This window comes from Lagopus leucura, unplaced genomic scaffold, assembly GCF_019238085.1.
Source record: "Lagopus leucura isolate 7727_CA_CO unplaced genomic scaffold, USGS_WTPT01 Super-Scaffold_810, whole genome shotgun sequence".
In the NCBI taxonomy this organism is placed as follows: domain Eukaryota; kingdom Metazoa; phylum Chordata; class Aves; order Galliformes; family Phasianidae; genus Lagopus; species Lagopus leucura.
In genome coordinates, this window is record NW_024962261.1 from 12,037,968 (window position 1) to 12,059,865 (window position 21,898).

The 21,898-nt window shown below is 36.1% G+C and overlaps 1 protein-coding gene across 2 annotated transcripts in view; it reads right to left on the reverse strand.

Annotated features, from left to right (window-relative positions):
* Positions 1–2,190: 2,190 nt before the first annotated feature.
* Positions 2,191–21,898, reverse strand: part of CAST (calpastatin) — a 58,782-nt gene continuing 39,074 nt past the window's right edge. The window contains exons 8-30 of one of the 2 annotated variants that reach the window (XM_042866130.1): positions 21,378–21,476; positions 20,798–20,899; positions 19,978–20,058; positions 19,828–19,881; positions 19,162–19,251; positions 18,904–18,999; positions 18,275–18,376; positions 17,187–17,270; positions 16,154–16,201; positions 13,546–13,650; positions 13,158–13,259; positions 11,467–11,568; positions 10,509–10,583; positions 9,715–9,747; positions 9,495–9,584; positions 8,853–8,951; positions 7,719–7,820; positions 6,009–6,101; positions 5,127–5,180; positions 4,647–4,736; positions 4,059–4,133; positions 3,598–3,664; positions 2,191–2,897 (exon numbers count right to left, since the gene is read on the reverse strand). In XM_042866130.1, the coding sequence (XP_042722064.1) occupies positions 3,614–3,664; positions 4,059–4,133; positions 4,647–4,736; positions 5,127–5,180; positions 6,009–6,101; positions 7,719–7,820; positions 8,853–8,951; positions 9,495–9,584; positions 9,715–9,747; positions 10,509–10,583; positions 11,467–11,568; positions 13,158–13,259; positions 13,546–13,650; positions 16,154–16,201; positions 17,187–17,270; positions 18,275–18,376; positions 18,904–18,999; positions 19,162–19,251; positions 19,828–19,881; positions 19,978–20,058; positions 20,798–20,899; positions 21,378–21,476 (1,827 nt within the window). In that variant the 3' untranslated portion in view covers positions 2,191–2,897; positions 3,598–3,613. Of the gene's footprint in view, positions 2,898–3,597; positions 3,665–4,058; positions 4,139–4,646; positions 4,737–5,126; positions 5,181–6,008; positions 6,102–7,718; positions 7,821–8,852; positions 8,952–9,494; positions 9,585–9,714; positions 9,748–10,508; positions 10,584–11,466; positions 11,569–13,157; positions 13,260–13,545; positions 13,651–16,153; positions 16,202–17,186; positions 17,271–18,274; positions 18,377–18,903; positions 19,000–19,161; positions 19,252–19,827; positions 19,882–19,977; positions 20,059–20,797; positions 20,900–21,377; positions 21,477–21,898 lie in introns of both variants that reach the window. The other variant, XM_042866131.1, reaches the window with a different exon arrangement.

Below are 21,898 nucleotides of genomic sequence, written 5' to 3' on the forward strand. Positions count from 1 at the left end.
ATGCCTGTAATTCCACAGCTTTTTTTCTCTGCTGTTTTGACCTGTCTGTATTTCAATACTGGCTGACACAGACAGAAACCTCTTAACAAAGACTGAAACCTATGGATAAATGCACAAGCTGGAACTAATCATAAGCTTTTAAGCAAAGAAGTGTGCTTTGTTCACTTTCCAGTCTACTAGGAATAAAACCTGCTCCAAAAGTGGAAACCTACAATTAGAGTTCAGAAAGTCTTTAGAAAGGCCAAAAGTTTGGTCTCAATCCTGTATAAAACACCGTTTCCTTTCACTTGCTCTATCCATTCATATATAAGGAATCTTGTACCTCATCACTCAGTGAGGGAAACAATTCAGAACAGGATGTGCACCATGTGTACCAAAGTTAGAGAATTTTTTCAGCTCAATACTTGAACTTTTATGAAATGAAGTTTTACTTTCTGATGAACAGCTGAGGTTCAGTTCTTAGCTTCTAATGCCAGTGGAACTTCACTAAGCTACTGCAGTACTTTACAGGTGTACTGCTGCTGATGTAGCAGCCAGGTATAGAGCTCCACCAAAATGCAGCTTACTTTGGGCTGGGATGCCTGGATGACTTGCAGCAATTTGTAACAACTGTAAGGAGCTGAGACTCAGTATTTCAGGTATGGTTGAAACGTTGATTACAGTAATAATAATTAAAAAAAAAAAATTACACAGTTCTGGTTAAAGTACTTCATTTCCACATGTGGGGTGCTTTTTTTTGTTTTGGGATTATTTTTTTTTTCTATTGTAAGAAGGAATTAATATTGCTGTTCTCTGCTTTATCTGCTTTATTTTCAGCTCCAAGAACCTTCTTTAGTTTCTTAACTCTGGGGAAAGTTAAGTAACACTGCTTGCCCTCCCTGTAACAGCCACCTGCCCCCCTTCTTTTTTAATTAACTCAAAAAACAAAACAAAACAAAAAACCAAAAAAAAAACAAACACCAAAACCACCTCAGGGAAGCATCAATTTGATTAATTTGCAAGCATATATCCAGATACGTTGCAGTTCTCCCTATGGGAGAAAAGGGAGAATCACCAAGTATGCTGATATTCTTTATTCATAGAGTTGTGTGAGGTGACACACTAATAAACATTTTAGACACCCAGATGTGTGTGTCATGAATAAGGCTTGCTCATCGTGCTAGGAGCACTCTACTGAAATTCTTATGTCAGGAATCAGTCATGAATTGCAACAGCTACAGACGTGCAGAGCAGGGTCCACATACTTTGTTAAAATAAGGGTTTCTTGAGAATGACCATTCATCATTTATATATATTATGTCCCAGATTCTAACTGGACTTCTTCAGCAAAATAATCACTTCATTTTGTTTCTGGAAACTCTAAATGTGTACTCAACTGAGCTGTTCTGGGCCTGAGGCCCAGTTGGGCCCTACTAAGCTGCTATACGGCATGAAAAAGTGGCAAGCGGCAAGGAAGAAGGACCTGTAGCTGGCTCACAATCAGATTATGGAGGGCTTCATGAAGCACCTCTGACAAGCATTTTGGTTTTTTTAAACACATTTTCAGTTTTAATAGGCCACTGTATTTTTAAGTTATTTCTTGCTTTTATCTTCCAACAACTATTCCCGTAACAGCTGCAGTAAATAAAAAAAAATTAGAAACATCATGGTGCATTCTTTAAAACTTTATTAGTGTGACACAGGTTCTCAGTACAGACTGCAGAGTACAGTCAAAATTCTGATTATCCTCCAACTTTCACCTCAAGGCCACCTCTGTCTGCCACACTTCATACTAGAATCAGGTAATGGAATCATTGCAAATACTGACCCCTAGTATGACCTTCTGTAAGCTAACAGCGAAGCAGTACATGTGTAAGGATGTGCAAAAAGGTGTTTTGCAAGTAATGAAGACAGAGGTAAACAAACGGAAGAACTTGGTATGCCTAGGTCCCAAAAGCTCTGCCTGCAGCAGATGTCCTAGAGGGTGCCTGCTCTTGCCTGTTATCTTGAAGACTTGGTGAAAAGGACATTGTTCCTTACTGCATCAAATTCTGTTCTACTGCATTCTCTCTTGGAGCGTGAGGAACAGAAACAGCAAAAAAGGAAAAACAAACAAACAATCAAAATAGCCCAGCTGTCAACTTTAATTTCTCTTTGATCTCTGCTAAGGCTTATGCACCTTTTTTTCCTCTTGTGTGATTATAATGGTGGTGGTGGTGGTACACAGTGATTTTTATTTTTTCAGTCCAGAAGACTCCCAAAACCATGAAAAAGCACAGATGCAATTGCAATTCAAAAAAAAGTCCGTATTATCCGGAGTGGTTTTGCTATGGTTAGCTGCAGCTAAGGCATCATCAAAAACTACCTGTTTTGTTATTCCTGATGAAACAGTTATCACCAGTTTCTCATTCCTTACGCCTCCACAGCTTATCTGTGTTTTCTCACCAAGAAAAAGTCAGGAAAGACTGTGCAGCCAGGCTGAGATGCACTGGTGATAACTAAAGCTCATTGTATTCCAGAATACTTATTACACTCACTGCAATGTTAAAACTGCTAGCACATGCAAATTCTTCTGAGATTTACAGGCACTATGTGGAGATTATGTGCAAAAGTTTGCATTTTCTTTTTGGCATTGCTATTAATTTCTGAAATATACTTCTTACAAATATAAAGCATCCTTTTCCTCTGAGAACTCAAGAAAATTACACAAAAAATTAAAGCACATCAGTACAATAATATGAAAGGCTAGAAAAAAAACCAACTAATCTACTACTGGAAAAAAAGGAAAATATGAAAAAAGTCCAGGAAATACCACAGTACAAAAAACACCTAGAATAGCTACATGCTTTTTGCACCAGCTTTTGCAGCAATAATTATCCCCAGTAAAAAGAAGACTCTTCACATCACGTGCCAATATCCTGAGGGGAAAAAAACATAGATACATTAAAGATAAGAACATTAGCATAGAAAATCAACAGTTATAAAATATCTAGTGACAGAAATAAACCCAGGAAGACAAAATATCACAAGAAAGGAGTTTTTTTTTCAAAAGAAGTACTGCACTAAGTATATCAGCTTGCTGCAGATACAGAACCATTACACATCTTTGCCTTTCTGAAGTCCATTGCTAAGTCTTCACACAGGACTTAGGTTCATTCATCAACTGATGAAACCTGTTGAACCTTTTGGTTTAGCTGTGGGGGTTTTTTTCAGTTTGTTTTGTTTTGTTTGCTTTGTTTCATTTTTTTTCTGACTGATGCAGAAATAATGATGTAAGTTAACTGTCTTATAAAAACAACCAGACTGCTTGGCCTATGTAAATTCCACAGAAAAGCTCTTACTAAGGAATCAGTATGGTATGCTTTGTAATGCTTAAAACTACAAGGGTTTAAAGAAATTTAGCTACAGGAAATAATTTTATACTAGCTGTAGGGACAAATGGAAAAAATAGTAAGGGCTTTTCTGCATAGGATTCTGAAGTACAGAGTTATTCCACGTGTTCCTCTGTCTCTAATCACAGTCTGCTTTTAATTAAAACTGTTATAAAACTTAGCTTTGACAACACTAGTGTGAATTGTCTTTATGGTAGCTCAGAGAAAAGAGAAGAAAATATCTCACCTAGAAAGGTTAACGTTTAGCTTGTTTTCTGCTTCTCAGATTTGCTGCTGGAGGACTGTCCCCTTGCCTAGGGAGCAAAATAAGTAAGACAGTATGAAACTGAACTAAGCTAAACCCAAACTTATACACTGACAGATAGTCATCAGAAATCACAGTGATTCAGTCACTATTCAGAACCTTAAAAAACCCACATCTTTCTGGATTTAAAGACCTTCCACTTTTACACTGAAAACTGTAAGACAGTTCTGTTGCTACACAAAATGAATGTGCAGAAATTTCACCATAAGCAAAAATCCTTTCACTTAAAATGTAAAGAACATTTCCAGAGCAGATGTTAGCACACTGCTGCAAAATTCCCCCCAAAGTAGGAGCACGTAATACAATTCCAAATTGCAGCTGCTCATCTGTCCCACTTACAGTGCATATTAACCCTGACTGTCCATACTGCAATACATTTCTACCTTTTTATGATCCTTGGGTTTTCTTTCATCCTTTGAGGTTGCTTTAGTGGTGACGGTTTCCTTTCCACTTTTCTCCTACACTCCAAAGAAAAAATATAATTACAGTTACAAACACATTACAGGACTGATGGCTCTTACTCAAATTGCTGCCCTTACACATTATTTTAAATACACAGATGCAGGCTGCACACATGGAAGTTGGGATCCCTGCTTAATACTGGGGAAACTATGGTACAAGAAAGTACACAGACATAGAAAGGCTGGTGTATTTGGTCAGATCCTGCGTTTGCTACAGAGCATAAAGATTTAGCTCAAAAGGTCATCACCAACTAAAACATCTCTTAATCACAGAATTATTAACGTTGAAAAAGACTTTCAAGATCACCAAGTCCAACCATCAATCTGGCTTTCTGAGGACACATCAAACTTCCCTTATAGTATTAAGAATCATTACATTTTGAAAGCACATTCTAAAGAAGATACACCTGATTCTAAACTGAGCTATGGCAAAGAAAACAACTTTCATAGAGTAGTGAAAAACTGTTGGTTTGGGGTTTTTGTGTGTGTTATTAGCAGAAAATGTCCTACCTTTGAGTGCTGTGGTGTGGCAGAAGTCTTGGGACTAGTATCAAAGTCACCTGACAGGGCATCGATAGCAGCAGACTCATCTGTAGGCTTCTGCAATGATGTTAATTATGAAGTTAAAATATGCTAACTCCTAAAGCCCAAGTTATTGTTTTAGGCATTAAAGAATGGCTCAATCACCTTACATATGTCTTCTGTACATTACCTCTACAGAACAGATGCATTTATTTGAGGTTTCCAAACTACACAATATCTTTTAATACCAGATCCCTACATTACTAGCACATTTGTGTGCTTATAATGAATAGTTATTCTTAAGAAAAGTTTTGCTGTCTGCTGTTCCTATTACCTACTGTATTCAGTAGCACTTATGACATTTTACAATAAAATTAATTTTAAGCCTCCAAAGGACACAGATTAAAAAAAAAAAAAAATCAGAGTACACAGCAAACAATCACAGACCAAAAATGTAAGAAATTTTACCTTCTGTTCCTTGTTTTTCAAAGCATCCTTTGGTACTGGCTTGACAGGTTTACCCTTTGAAGGAACAAAGATTACATCTTCAAGTTGGGCTGGTCAGATTCTTTTTATGATTTAACACACTCTCACGTATTACACAGGGAGTTTTCATGTTATTATGAAAGTTGAACCATTGTGACCTGACTTCTTTATTACTTGTGAAATACATTCAAAATCAGTTCAGAATGCATTTTCACTCTCTATTCTTTTGACTATGTTTGTCACTTCATCTGCCTTTGCAGTCTACAGGAAAAAGTTTCTTGACCTAGAGCAGATCAAATCACTGTCAGCACAGTCACTCATTACAGTGAATGTCAGCTAATAGGGCTTCATACATACCACAAAGGTCACACTTGTAGATATAGTTCTCAGACTAGAAACTACCTAGAAACAATAAGCATTATTACATACAGTTTGTAAATAGCTCCTGTGTACAGGAGACTATAAGCAACATCTTCGTAAAGGGCGATACAGAATTTGTTCTCCTGGTTTTCTGGAACAGCTAAGAAAATGCGCCAGTATATCTGAAAGCTGTGCTGCTAAAAATTCATGATGATTGCTATTGGCTTGTTAAAATTGATTTATTTTTTCAGACTGCCTATAAAACACTATCTAAGTCAGACTGTTGTTTGTTTTTTTATATTAAATGCAAGAAAGGATGCAGACAGCTTCTCGTAAGTATTAAAGTTCAACATGTAAATCTTATATATATTAATACATCACACACTCTTCCTGGTTCAGTTTCACTGTTCTGCCTGTAATTCCACAGAGGAAACTCTGGCATGTGTGCACAAATTTCTAGTTACAGTAAAATAATGTAACAAAAACCACACAGTTTCTCCTTACCTCACCAGATGACTCCAGAAGTTTTTGATAGTCAGGTGGAATAGTATCATCTCTTTCTCCAAGTTTGTCTCTGTGTTCAGATTTAGTTTTTTCCTGAAAACATTTAAGAATTTCAGTACTTACATTTTTTCCTGTTCCTATTACATTTTAAAACTGGATACTTATTTACTACACAGAAGGTTGTTCTCTCTTGTGCATCATGAAGTAGTTCAATAAATACAAAATCAGTCAAATTAGTTTGACAAACATTATAAACATCAGAAAACTGTGAGTGTTCATTTAAAAAAAATTAGGACGGCTGCCTCTTTTGAATTTAAAATTACAGAACTACTGGGAAACATCCACATATATCTATTTCACAACCAAGTGTGTGCTCAATGTCTGAAAGTTTTAAAACTACAAGCTCTCAATAGGTGCACCTATTCACTAAGTTATGTACCTATATATGCAACAGCAGACCAGCATAAAGAAAATAGTTCTGTCTAAATTACATTAGAATGTAATAGAGCAGTTCTCTTGGAAGAAATTTTCAAAAATCATCTACTCCAACTGCCTGACTAAGCAAAAGTTAAGAGCTTATAATTCAAGCATTATTCAATTGCCTTCTGAATCCTGACAGGCATGGGGCATCAACCACCTCCCCAAGAAGCCTGTTTCAGAGCTGGGCCATCCAAACAGTGAAGAAATATTTCCCACTGTCTGTTCTGAACCTCCATCGCTCTGTGCTTCCCAACCTGCCATTGGATCCCTGGAGCAGAGTCTCACACCTCCCTCTGCTTCACTTCCTCAGGAAGATGCAGAGAGCAATGAGGTAACCTGCTGGATATGCAGAAGGCTGAGGTACTCAACAAGCTCTCTACCTCAGTGGTTTCTGGCAGTCAGGCTTCTTGTATCTCTCATAACATTTAGGTATGGGCTGCAGAAGCAAAATCACTCCCACTGTAAGCAAAGAGCAAGTTCAAGACTGCCTCAGGAGGCTGACTGTGCACAAGTATATGGGACCCTATGACATGCATTCCAGCTGCCTGAAGGAACTGCCTGATGTGGTTGCCAACCCACCCTCAGTAACGCTGAAAAAATCATGACAGTCAGTCCCCAATGACTGGAAATAGGGAAGCCAAAAATCACTACAATGACCTTAAGTCAGACTAGAAACCTTCCCATTTTGAGTCTATTTTATTCATGGTTATGTATAGTGATTATACTTCAGAACTAATCCTTTAAGTATTTCAGCTTACGGCTTACTACAACTACTACTATTATGCAGAGATGAATGTGTTTTAATTATTAACAGAAAGTTCTTTATACAATTATATGAAAAAGTACCGAACGAAGATGAAACAATCAGAAACAAGCAAGTAGAAAAAAACAGAACTGGTTAAACAAGTATCCCCATTGACTAATTTGTCTGTGGGGTCATAAAAGTCAATGAGGTTTGACAAAAAGGCCATAACATTCAGAGGCCAGAGAAGAAACCTGAAAAATAAGTAGAACAATAACAACAAAAGGGAGCAAAGTCAAATTATTGCAAATTCCTGTAATATTTTAACAATTATCTCCAAATAGCTAAAATGTATTAACTCAATATCTCTGACAAAATTCACAAAGAATTCATCTGACTGTAGACTGCCTGCTTAGAAATAATAATAATAAAAAATTAAAGTCCTCACTTTACTGAGATAGCAAAAGTTTCAGAATATCTTTTATTACCTTTACTTTATCCACAACTGGTTTGTTCTCATCAGGATCAGGTTCTCTCTGTCCCAGGGAATCAGACAAGAGATCCAAGGCATCATCCATCTCTTTTCCTCCCTAATAAAATATAAACATATGTGAGAAACCAAATCCGCTGTGAAAATATTGTTTTTTATTAAGCTAGCGTTAAGTACTAATTCATGTAATGTCCAGAGAAGAACGTACAGATAGTTTTCAGTTTCTAATTGCAAAGTAGTAGTAACAGCTGGGGAAAAAACATTTGTATACTGAAGACATACAGAAATCAATTTCAAGTAGAGGTTATAGAATTGATTTTAACGGTTTTGTTTTGTTATACAATTGAACTAATGAGAATAGTACTAAGAAAAGATTGTTGGTTTTTTTTTGTTAGGAGTCATTCATTTTGCAAATATCATCACTGCATATTAGTTGTTCTACATTCCCCTTTCAAAGTAGGTTGAAAACACTAGAGGGCGCTCTCACTGCGTGGATCAAAGTGGAAAATGGCCTCTACATACAACATTACATCTCAGCGTAAGAAAAATCTTGGTATTAGAAGGACATGGAGCTACCTGGGCTTTCACTAACAGTGAATTCTTTCACGTTTAGGCTTACAAAATGCAAATGATTAAGCCACTGGTTGATTACTATGCTATTATTATTTGTGATACTGACATTACCTAACCAGAAAAAGACGGGTGTGGTTCCGTTAAAAGATCAAAGCCTAAAAATGAAGCTGTTTGCATGCAGGTAACTATCTTCATCTGCCCACGGAACTGAAATGCCAAATCCTGCTGATACCCTCTGTAATTCTGGAGCAATCAGCATGAGATTGTGTTTCTCGTTTTCTAAGAACAGGCAGGGAGCTCTCAAGAACAAACTGGAATATGACACTATTCAGATAAAACAGACAGAACAGTCTTCAAAGACAAACACAAAATGTCCAGAACACTCCAAACTCTTTTTTCCAGATAAAAAAAAACCACATTTTTATCTCAATAACCATTATTAACAACTAATGACTTAACTTTACAATGGCCTACAGTGGTAAAACTGGCCTTATGACTCTCCGAACTCTACTCATCAATCTCTCATCTGAAAGCAGGATCTAAAGAAAACATTGCTTACCGACGTGGAAGCCAGGGGAGTTGCTGAGTGCACTGAGGAAACTGTAGAAGCAGAGATAACATCTGAAGAATCTGCAGTTTTTTTACCCGCTTTGGTTTTCTGAAACAAGACATAGCCTCATTACTAACAGAGATGACTAAAAGAAAAATATTTATCAAATTCCACGCATTTGAAATGCAATGCCCACATCACTCTTAAAGGGCTTCCTTTTTCTTCAAAGCTTGACTTATTTTAGATTGAAATGTCTTCTTGTGTGCAGAGTGTAGGTGTTTTCCATCTTAGCTTGTTCATGTTCAATCTTCCATCTCAGCTACTTAAAATCTGGCTTAGTTAAGTCAAAGGCAGGTTTCAGAAAACCTAAGAGTAGGTACGATTTCACCAAGCCCATCTGTATCAAGTAGCACTTTCAGAAATTTCTACTTCAAGCACTATATATGCACACAACTGGTAAGAAAATGCGAAAGCTAACTTGTCCAGCTTTTTTCTTACTATTGAAGTCTTGCTCTCTATTCCACTAATGTCCTGCTACAGAATTAAAATTTAATCACTCATGAATATTTGCATAAAAATTAAGGGAAAAAATAAAACAAAAGGTTACTCAAATTATGTGAAAATACATCTTTAGAAGATAAATATACTCACCTTTTTTACAGTTTGTGTAGGTAATGGTGCAGATTGGGCTGGAGAAAATCCTTTTGTCAAACCTTCTAACAGATCGTTTTCACTCATAGGCTATCATTGAAAAGGACAAAAAATATCAGTAGGTCTATTTATAAAATTCAACACTAGCAAATCTTACAAATGTTTGAGTTAGCCATTAATGAATGAAACAGTCCTCTAAATATGTAAATGTTCACTTTACCTGGGACTTTTCTTCAGGTCTTCCATCTTTATCCTACAAAAGAAAAATTCCCTTACATTAAATCAAGCAGTCCTTAAATGACCATGCAATATGAGAAGTCCGACAGAAATTACTTACTGACAAATAGTACTACCAAAGAAAAGGATCTAACTAGCAATTTCTAGCATTTACCTCTGTTACCCAAGTTGTCATCTAAAAAATCAAGGTCCTGCAACTTAAAGACATGACTACTTAAAAGTTATTCACTGTGTGGATTCTGAGCTTCTCCAATTTTCTGTTTCTGTGGAAAGTAAGCAGCAGAATTAAATAAGATCTCAACTTCCAGCTTGCTATCAATATACTGCTGAATAAAGAGTCAAGAAAGGCGGTGTCACACTGGTACCTGTGGCAAGTGATGGGCAGGACTTGGCTATACGTAAGCAACCCATTTATGTCAAATGAGTTGTGTGGTGCTGTCTGTAAAAATTTCTACTTGAAAGTTGTTGTTTTGTGGAGTGTTTTAAGAACAGTTTTAAGTAGTCATGACTTATTAAATTTTACAATATGATGAAAGACTCCACCATACTAATCTCAAACAAAATTACTCATATGCAGGCATTTGCATCTAAACCATTTCAGTTCCTAAGGAGGCATCTAATGAAGGATGTCAGATAATCCAGGAATTACAAACCATGACTTCTACGTAGTGTAAAACTGCCTTAAGTAAACATATCAAAATGAAATACAGTTTCAGTTTCATCCATGTGAATTGAGGAATGAAAGGTCAGACTGAAATAGAACATTAAGTTTATTACTTTTGCATTCGTTGATCTGTACTCTGGAGGAATTGTTTGTTCATCTTCTTTGTGTTCTTTCTGTTTGGTTTTCTCCTTTGAAGGCAAAATAAAATTAATAAAACTGTCACATCTCAACAGAAACTCAAATACAAAACTTTTCAGTGTCTTCAGTTTACTGATTCAAATCAATCTTTCTAATTCAATACAAAAGCCAGATGAAAAAATCTCATGCAAATTCAAAGAGCCCTTCAAAAAGGCTTTATCTATCTTTGTGTTTCTTTCTACTAGGAGCAGCTCCACATCCCTCAATGAAGATCAGCAGAGTTAAGTAAATGGGCAAGAATGAATCAGTAAACATAACAGCGGTGTACCTCTGAGCCAAAATTCTGACTTTGTTTGAAATGCACTCAGCAACTACCCTGCATGTAGTCTAAGCAGAGAATGCAGTAGCCGAATCCATAAAGGACTACTCCCACTACAAATTGTACAGGAAGACGATAAGGAAGACATCACAGTAAAACTAACCTTAAAAAATTTTGTTTGACATGCTCCTAGAACACCAGAAGAGTTGCTCTTTTTTTTACATTCATTAGCACTTAGCCCACAGTGACATTCCTAATTTAAACAACTCATCATAAATGTTCCTTTTGGAAAAGGACTAAACTATATTCCAATTCCAATTGCCAATTCCAATGCACACATTACCTCTGCTTTGTTTCTGCAGTAATACTCAAGCAAAAGCAGTTTTCAGAAGCTGACAAAAGATGAAATACTACCAACAGGCACAACAACGAAGTACTCACTGTATTTAAACCCTACCAGAATTTCCTAAGCAAAACACAACTTGTTTCGCAAGTAAATATTCTTTTTTAAAAAGTGTGAGTACTCCTCCAACTTGTTTAGCCTGTGGAAATACAGAAACAATGAAGATATGTATACCAACAAAGCATTTTTTGAGGTCTGAATATTTTTCTACCTTAACTTTGTCCACCGCAGGTTTCTTTTCTTCTAGATCAGGCTCCCCCTTTCCAAGACCACTGGACAAGGCTTCTAGTGCTTCATCGGCTACATGACCAACCTGCCAGAGTATTGATATAGCAAAACATAATTATGTGTTTGGAATTTCATTGCAGCTGAAGAAAACTCCTCATACGCTACAATTGCCAGACACACATTACTGAATTCTACTGCTGTATAATCTCTTCTTCCCTAAGTATTTATTAAATTCACTAGCATCATCCCTTTAATGGCACAGGGGGTAGAGCAGACCACAAGAACTGTCAGTTCAAATTACTCTGTTAAGAACTTCCCTGTTGACCTTCCCCGTTTAAGTCTGACATGCACCACAATCCCCTCCAGCCAGCAAGACAACTTCATCAGGGGCCAAACCCAAATGACTCCATGCAAATGCATATCACATTCATAGGGCTATGCTTTTACTGGCATCATGGATAAGTGGCTCACATGACTTGTGTGTTATAATGGAAAGATGAAGGCTCCATGGGAAGGGTAAACAGGGAAGATGAGGAGGGGGTGTTTCCTTTGATGTCAAAGACCATCTGGGGTGCACAAACTCTGCCTGGGGGTAAAGAGAAACTGACTGAGAGCTTATGGGTGAACATTAAAGGATGAACAAGGAAATCTTGTCAAATTCAAGCTCAAATAAGAAGTCTGAAGAGAGTGAAAGCAAGGATGGCTAACCTGAGAGAAATACAGAGACATTGTCCAAACATCCAGGGATCAGGTTGGGAAAGCTGAAGTCCTTAAAGCAAATTTGGCAAGGGACATCAAGGATGATGAGAAAGCCTTGCTGTAAGTACATCAGTGATTAAAGGGAGCCTAAGTAAAATGTGAACCTTCTCTTGACTGGACAAAACAGAAGACTCGGTTACTTGAGATACACTGGAGGCTGAGGCACTCAATGATTTATTTGCCTCATTTTCCCTGGCAAGTGTCCTAACCAGACTGCAGAATCCAAAGGTAGGGACCGGAAGAATGAAGTACTGCTCATTGCAGATGAGCAGGCTTGAGACCATCTAATGAATCTGAAAGTACACAAGGCCACAGGATCTGACAAGGTGCATCTGCAGATCCTGAAGGAACTTGTGGATAAAGTTGCTTAGCCATATTTGAGAAATTATGGTAGTTCAGTGAACTGAACCCCCACTGGGACTGGTGAAATGGATAGTCCCCATTCCTGAAAAGTGAAAAAAGAAAAACCTAGGAAACTGAAAGTCAGTCAGCCTCATCCCCATGCTCAGTAAGATCATGGAGCAGATCTTACTGGAAATTATGCACGGAAAACAAAGTGATTACTGTTAACAACCAACACTGCTTAAGTAAAGGCAAATCAGGCCTGTCAAAGTTAATGATCTTCCTTGATGGGGTAAAAGTATTGGCAGATAAGAGAAGAGCAACTGAAGTCATTTATGTGACTTGTGCAAAGCATATGACATTATCTCTCACAACATTCTTGTCTCTCAATTGATGAGATGGGGATTTGACAAATGGGCCACTCGGTGGATAAGGAATTGGCGGGGTGTAATGGCTTTATACTAGAAGACAGTATTAAATGAAATATTGAAAAGAAATTCTTCACTACGAGAGAAATTCTTCATTACGAATTCCTCACTATGAGTGAGGTTGCCTTTAGCTCTAACTACTCACAGAAGACACAGATGTTGGAGCTGAAGACTGCACAGAGCAAGCTGTGGCACGAGGGACTACTTCATCCTTTGCAGTTTTTGCAGATGCAGGAGCTGATGGCTTCTGAAACAGAAAGCATATTCTTACTGAATATGCTCAGAAACCCCAAACATATCTGTTAAGTGTTTTGTTTTGCTTTTTAAAAATACAGTACAAAATGAGGAAGAAAAAGAGTCCAAATTTAAAGCTAGATGCCCTTCAATTAAAGACTAAATGCCAAACAGAGTTGACATACCCCACGTTCCACTGAAAGCCACAGAGAAATAACAAAGAAATGGAAATATTTTTTCTTGAATGAACAGCAGCACTATCCAGTCTTAACAAACCACATTTTCTAGACTAGACTTACTTTGGATGTGCTGCTGGACTTTGATGGTTTGGATTGTACTGCAGGCTGTGCAGGGCTGGCAAAGTCTTTTGAAAATTCATCAACAAGGTCGGATTCACTCAAAGGCTGCAAAAAAAGGACATGCGTGGTATGGGTGACTCACTGCCTATTTCTTACAGACAAACCTTTGTAGCCAATACCAAAATAACCTCTGACATTTACATCCGAAAAACATCATGAATTTTAAAGCGCAAGGAACTAAAAAAGCAAATCCAACAACAAGAAAAATCAGAATGAGTCAGTTTCCTTGATATTAAAAGCTAATGTAACTGTAGAGAATGTTGCGTGCAAAATTTAGGGAACATTATGTTCAATACAGTTTACTGGGCTACTGAAATGAAAATGCAACTTTCTCACTAGAAAAAAAAAAACAGAACACTGATATTTTACTAAACCAATGCCATGCTCATCCAGTATTTAAAGTACAAATTACACAGAGGTTTTGGAAAGCAGCAGCATCAGGTTATGATTTTTGCATCTTAATTTTTTTTTTCACAGCAAAGTACAGAGTAAAGCTCCCCAGAGGCAGTGTCACTTATAAGTTCTCAGCTCATGCAGTGACTGCTGACATTCCATGTCTTCCCCTATGAATACTCCAGGAAAAAGTGCATAAATTGCAGCTTTCTTTCCCTGCTCTGCAAACTGTTAGAATTTGTTGATACTTCGTAATTTAGTACTCTGTGATCTATTACAAATGCTCCTGTGGTCCTTCTGGCTTTTAGGTTTACACCAAAATGTCAGCTGATTTAACATCAGTGATAACCATTAAATGGCTATGTGCAGTTCATTTAATAAAGACTTATTTGATTAAGTTCATAATACATATTATGATATTCCTAAAGGAGACTCCTACCTCTTTCCCCTCTCACACTGTTTCTTTTGTTGGTCAGTTTCCCTAAGTATTTCTAAAATATTTAATCACGAAAAGTTTCACTATTCATAACTAAGGACTTCCTCTCTAAACCACTATCTCAAAAAATCATTTAGGAAAACCAACTTTTTTTCACAAAAGTAATCATACCATATGTTGCTAAGGGCATGCAAAAAGAAGACCCTAACTACTAAAAGTCCAGCTGAAATCATGAAAATAACTGACTGCAATTCGCAGGAATTGAGGATGAGATGCTAACTGATTTGAAGATTAGTCAGCTAGTGACAGAATTGTTTTTATTTTGTTGCTTTTGATTTCATAGATTTAAATTACTGACGACACCACTGGCAAGTATGACTTATTAAAAACTGCCTTCTTCAAATTACAAATTGGGACATAATGCAGAGGGAAAAAAAGTAAAAAAACAAAGAAAACCTCACAAAACATGCATACACCTGATATGTCAAATATTCAATTATAATTGTGCCTCAGATAGAGAAGGGTATAAAAGCACAGGAATACTTATCCTTCTGCTTTGTCATTCATGTCATTCTTTGGCTATAGGATATCCTGTTTTGCTTTGGTATTGGACCTCATTCATACTATAGATCAGCCTCCTTTAATTTGTACTTTTTTCCTGTTTTGGAGCATTTGTCTTCTAGGCACATTTTTCTTTGTGCTCCTTGTGAAACAGGAGAACTTGTCTCCTAACATCAGTTCTGGTTCCCTCAAAGCCTTCTCTTTTTTCTCTTGTGACATGTTTGTCAGTATTCCTCTGTGCAGCTCTCACACATCACCCATCCAGATGGCTGAATATCTGAGATTTGACAGACACAAATTTATAGAAATGTGAAGTCTTTTCATTACTGTCTTTGTCTTCCTCCATATTTCAAGCTTGAATACTAAATTAATTCACATTTCTGTTACAAAAGCACTGTTTCATTTTCATTTAGATTGGTCCTGACCTTCACACTCATTTCAGAAGAACGAAGGTTAACTGTACTTTTCCAATTCCAGCCCAAATATTTGGGCTCTTTATGACTCTTTAAGTCATAATATTTCAGTTCCTTTCTTTTCAGTTACTTTTCTTTTTCTACTTTTTTTTTTCGCTTTCCTTTTGTACTTTTTCAAGTAACCATTAAACTTTTTATTTAATCCACTCAATCTATCTTGCACTTTCCAAGCCACAACAAAGATGCTTCTTGAGAAGTCCAAGTTGATCTCTTTATTTAGGAAAATGTCTGTAGCACCTTTTTGCCTCCTTCCAGTTATATTACCTTATATTTGATGACTGTCAAGAAAACACTGACTTTCCTACTTTTCCTCAATCTGTACTTCAATTGCTCCAACAGACTTTTACAGGATACCTTATACTATTTCTTTACAAAAGCTTTTCTTTGTGTTAACAGTTACTTCTGTAACTGCTCAATACCTAAGTAACCTCTAGATCTTTTTCTTACTTTGATCTCCTCATTCACAGCCGGTAAATTTCAGTAAAAATGGCTTCTACTTGACTCTTCAGATCAGTGCTTTTCATGCAAGGAATTAAAGACACAAACAAATCAACAGACTTACATAATGGCATAGAGAGAAGTGATGACAGAAGGGGGAAAAAACAGGGTATCTATTCACTCTGAGCGTGAATTGTCAGTTTGACATTATTGTCAGTTTTATTGATATTATTGTCAGTTTTCTAACCTTAGGTTTTTCTTCAGGCTTTGGGAGTATTGGTTTTCCATCTTTATCCTGAAAGTAAAAAAAGCAAGTATTTTCCAATATTGCAAGAAATAATTCCATATTCCACTGTCACCTCAAAATAATAATATGAGATAACCAGACTAAATCAGCGACATAGTCAGAGGCATTCCCCTAAAAAGAGGTAGATCTTATATCACCAGGTTAGCAGATTAAAAAATACATATATATTGGGCTGTCAACACAATAAAAATAGGCCACAAAACTGAAAATAACTGTTCATTCCTATTAATATCAATATTCAGTATGAATTAATTCTACGGCAAAACAGCAGAAGTTAATCCAATAGAAAGGTAATTTCTGAGTGCAAAAGACAAACTTTTTCACTTGTGCTAAGAAGCCGTTATATTCCACATTCCTGGCTAGACAGCCTTGAAATCTCTAATTAAGGGGTTAAAGTGCTCCACTCAAAACTGAGAGTAAACATACAGCTCCACAAGCAACAGTTCTCATACCAATTTGTTAATGTCAATTATTCTAACAAATATTACAAATATTTAAAAAAAAAAAAAAAACAGTTCTGTAGTGAAATTGAACTACACGGAAAACAAATCTCAGTTCCACTGCTGGTTTTCTTAACAGTGAGCAAATCTCCATCACTTTAATTTCCAATCTGAAGAAGTAGTTTCCATACTGTTTTACATTAGTAGTTCAAGGCTACAGTGAAAATGGGTAACCAAGAGCAGTTTTCCAACATTGAGGCTAAATATCAGAAACAAATCACACCACTCTTCAGGAAGGAACACATGAGCTGGGAAGATCCTATCTTTCCTGAGGATGTCTGAAAAAAATGTAGTCATGCTCACAAAGGAAAGGAAGGAAAGTGAAGACACAAGAATTATCTAGAAGGTAAAGCCACAGGTTGAATACATTACTACCGCTTGTTTTCTGCACGTTCTGTCCCTACCTGTGACCAAAAAAAGTGTCACAGACAACTGTCCTACGTACATAGCAACGGAGATTTTTAAAAACTGACCAGCTCTGGAGTTAGTCTGTATTCTGGAGGTACTGTATCATCCCGTTCTCCAGCCTTTTTTTCTTTTTTCTCCTTAGCTTTTGCCTGAAAAAAAAAGTACGAAAAATACTTACTGAGAGAAACAAAAGCATAGCATACACTCAACATCACTATCAAGATAGTTCAGTCAAAGAAATACTAGCATCAGATAAAAATATTCTGTACATCAACATACTCAAGTTCATAGAATCATAGATTTGTGTGAGTTGTAAGACACATTAAGTCTGACCGTGTCTCTACTAACAATACATCCACTACCTCCCTGGGCAACCTGTACCAGCACTGCACCATGATTACCATAAAGAAAACTTTCTTCTTATATTAAAAGTCTTAATCTTTTAGTTTAAACCATTTTCCCCTTGTCCTATCACAACAGACCCTGCTGAAGAGTTTGTCCCCTTTTTTCCTATAGACCCCTTTCAGATACCGAAAGGCCATAGATACTGTGAATTCCTCAATTTATTCTTATCCAGTTTATGTGAAAAAAATAAGAATCAATACCATAAAAAGGACTATATTCTGTTTTTGTTTTCTAAACACATAAAGCTCCAGAGAAAGTTTTCAAAAGAAAAGAGAAAAAAAGAGACTGAGAAGACACAGCTAAAGGCAAGACTCAGATTATAAAGACAATGGAATTGGGTGGATGAAGGAAAACATCTCACAAAACATCAAAAGGATTTATTAAAAAGTAATCAAACAAGCAATATATGCAAAGCAAAGGTCTAATATTGACTGTACCCTATTCACTGGGAACAAAACAGAGGAACTATAGCTAACACAAAGAAAGGTATATGTATTCATATCTATATAGCTAAAAAAAGAAAATTCTTTAGTTTTCCAGAATGTCATATGATATTCTACCTCATTCCACTTGGGATTCTGTAAGTTTTAAATTTTTCAAACCAAACTGGACTCAGACATTCCTTAGGCTTTGACATGAAAGTTGCTTTGCTACAAACTATTTAACACATTTGTACAATAACTAACAAAAAGGATCCAAGGTTCCACGGGAGACATATTTTTTACTTTTTAATGGTGCAAGATCATACCTCTGACACCTCTACAAAGGTGCTAACATCTTTCGGTTCGGGTTCAGGTTCAGGTCCACCAATAGTATCCATAAGAGCTTCCATTGCATCCTCTCTGATTTCCTGTATGAAAATATTACAAAAATATGCATTTTTTAATTTCTTTAAATGGACAAAAACAAACATTTTGCTGTATTTTGCTGGCAAACATTCAACACCACACTGGTCATTTTGACTTTACTGCATTTGATTTTTGTAACACCACACTGAAGCATACGGCAAATTTTGGAGAAAAAAAAATGTAAGGTAACAAACAGTCTCTCTAAATTAAAAAAAACGAATACTTTGTAAAATGTTAGAAAACAAAATCACATCCAGATGTTAAATGCAGTTTAAAACAGCTAAGAAAATTTACTTTACTCCTCCAGTCAAAATAAGAGTCATTCTACAGAGGACAGGAACAATCTGATCCGTCAAGACCAGATCTTTCAAACGCTGGATAGTCTGCACTATCAGAATTCCTAACATTTCCCTACTCTCTTGGCTAAACAGGATTTTCAACTAAAATGAGGATGACAAGTATCTTTATAAGACAAGGCACACTGAAATTTTAATCAGATGTTAACTAGCCAAAAGATAGACCTTTATACCTCTTTTGATTTTGTTTTCTTCTCTTTAGGAGGAACTGAAGTCTTCACTGAACTTGCTGCTTGTGCTTGTATGATTTCTCCTTCCTTAGTTTGTTTCTTCAGTATGAGAGGAAAATGAGAGGGATTTTATTACAGGCAAATTTACAAAAATATTTTTCAAAAATAAAAACTGTCAACATTATTTTAGAGTAAAGCATTATGATAACAGAAGTATTTCACTACAATAGAAGATTGCATGGCAAAAAAAAAAATCAATACCTCTGTTGACTTCTTTTCTTCAGCAGCAGCAATACTACAGGTAAAGTCAGACGACAGGGCATCTGCAAGCTCATCATCTGTCATTGGTTTCTGAATAAATTTTGCAAAGTAGGTTTTGATTAGTGAAGTTCAAATATCAATGCTGTCAAACAGTTAAAAATCTGAATATGTTTACTCAAATGATACTTCTCATTTTTTCATTCATTTTTTTCAGACAAGCACTGATTTTCATATATTGAACTTACAAGTAGATAAATTAAATCAGCTTACAGAATTATCTTCTAAGTATAAGCATTTGTAAGTGTAAGTAATCATTGCTAAAAAGATTACAGAGACTATTGTATGCACAGTTAATATATCTTTTCTATGTTATTATTATGACAATTATTTTGTCCCCTTATTATTATTATAACCAATACCTTTGAAAGCATTTATTTGACTTGATTCTGTTTCTGTCAATTCTTACCTCTTTATTAAAAAGCAGATAAGCAAACAAACAAAAAATCCCTGTGCCCAGTTCTTAGTTTTATCTGTATCTACTTTATCTGACAGGCCAATCCCACTTCCTGGTATTACTGGAACACATACTAGATTTTAATTTTCCAAGGAATCCTATGATAATTGGGTTATTTTCACCTTGCAATACACACATAAAGAAAGACTTACTTCAGAAAGTTCATCTACTTTTGGTAGGCCCCCATCTTTGCCATCCACTTTGCTCTAGAAGGAGAATTGATTTTGTAGTAAGTGGGAAACAAAAACAGACAGAAAGAAAGAAAATCGACAAAGGATTGTGTATTTTGTTAACTCACAAACCTTCAATAATGCAAGGTAATCTGGAGGGAGGCTACCTTCTCGTTTACCCAGTTCTTCCAAGTACTCTGAAGAAATATTTTCCTTTGAAAAGAATGTACACATCAATGTTTTTATATTACTGTTCACTGAAATAAATTTACAATTTCTAAGTTTTCTTATCTATCCACAGTGACATTTTTGGAAAGAAAATAAAAATATTGGCTAGATCACAGGACCAATACTGAAAAACAGCTGTATAATATCTTTCAGAATCTACTGTCATGCATACGTATATCAAATAATTTCAGCTGTGTGTCATCTAGCAGAACTCTCTTAGATTATTTCTGGAACAAAGTCATTTAAAGGTATCAAAGAATATATATTACTCTACATGTACTGAATTTTAGATATTTACTAATCCCAACTTGCTTGTTTTGGATGAGTACTGAATTAGACTCGTAATCTTAACTGTCCTTATCTGACTCTCCTATTTTAACTCTGAAAATATGCATTCTTCAAATTCTCAATATTTTATTCTCTTGTAAGTAGATATGAAAGTTCCTAGAGTATTGTTCTCTTACACATCTGTTAATGCCTTTTGTAAATGTACTTGAAAGACAATTCAAAAAGCAACTTCATTGTCACTTACTTAACCATGTCCTGCTGCAATATATACATAATGATACAATTTCTCTGTTACTGAAAAGCACTAGAATGCAGCTGTTTAAATCCTATTATGCCTCTTAGCAGACTGAAGTAACTTACTGCATCACTATACCATGAGCAACTGCAGACTTATTTTATTGATGAATTTTCCAAAAAACTGAAAAGTGCTAAATACCGTAATTTCCGGACCAGTGTAAACTGGTCTAGTAGCCACATCTTCTTCAGATCCACCCAGTGTATCTATTAAGCTGTCCAGTGCTGATTCATCCATGGCAGGCTAAAAAATAAGCAGAGCATTATAAGCCATGCTATCCCATGGAAAGAAAAAAATCATCTGGTGAATCTGTGGAGAAACTTTAGGAACTAGACAAGAAAGTTTCTTTGTGTAGGTCTTGTATTTGCAAGTATTTTCAACAAAAGCTCGTCTTAAACTCAATCCCAGTGTCAGTAACAAGATCTCTGCATTTATATACTAGCTGAACGACATGTAGGAATATAAGTGAGAAATAAAAGTTAATTAATTTTATGCTACTTGTGGTAAAAATAATTGCAAATCAATCAGAAAGCAAATGCTATGCCATTAGATGTTTACCTGTTCCTTCACGTAGCTCTTCACCACAATCCATAACTACTAGAAAGCATTACTTCAGAAATTACACATTTATTTTTTCTGAAACAGGAAAGTTTCAGAAAAAGAAACATTGACTGAAGTCATTTTACAATGGAAGCATTTCTCTAGGTCTGTGTTGACCAACCTCAGTATTTGGTTTATCAGCTGCAGCAACCATACTTGCAACAGCACCTTCACCCACTGCACCTGCACCATCTGCTGTTGATGTCTTTTCAGTTTTAGCCTGGAGAAATAAGAGAACAATTAAAAGATCATTTCACTATGTGACCCTGTATTAAAAATTCTACAGACAATACAAAGTGAAACAGATATTGTACTCTGGCACATATCTATTGTTCCTCTTTATATACACTTTCATTTGAAAAAAAACAAAAACAGTTCCACATACTGTCTGAAGCCTTTGGAAGCTGGATATCTGCAGTTTGCACATACTCAGACTAGCCAAGAGCGTTCAATTTAATCTACTTATTTTGGACACAGCAACTGGTTTATGCATCTCCACTGCATCCATATGCTTTGGCAGATTGATTGCACCATCTACGTGCAATATTCTGGAATGATATGCTGCTTCTAGCATTTGAGCACAGCACAAAGTGTGACCTTGCATGCAAAACCCATGCAATTTTAAGAACTTCTTTTTTTTTT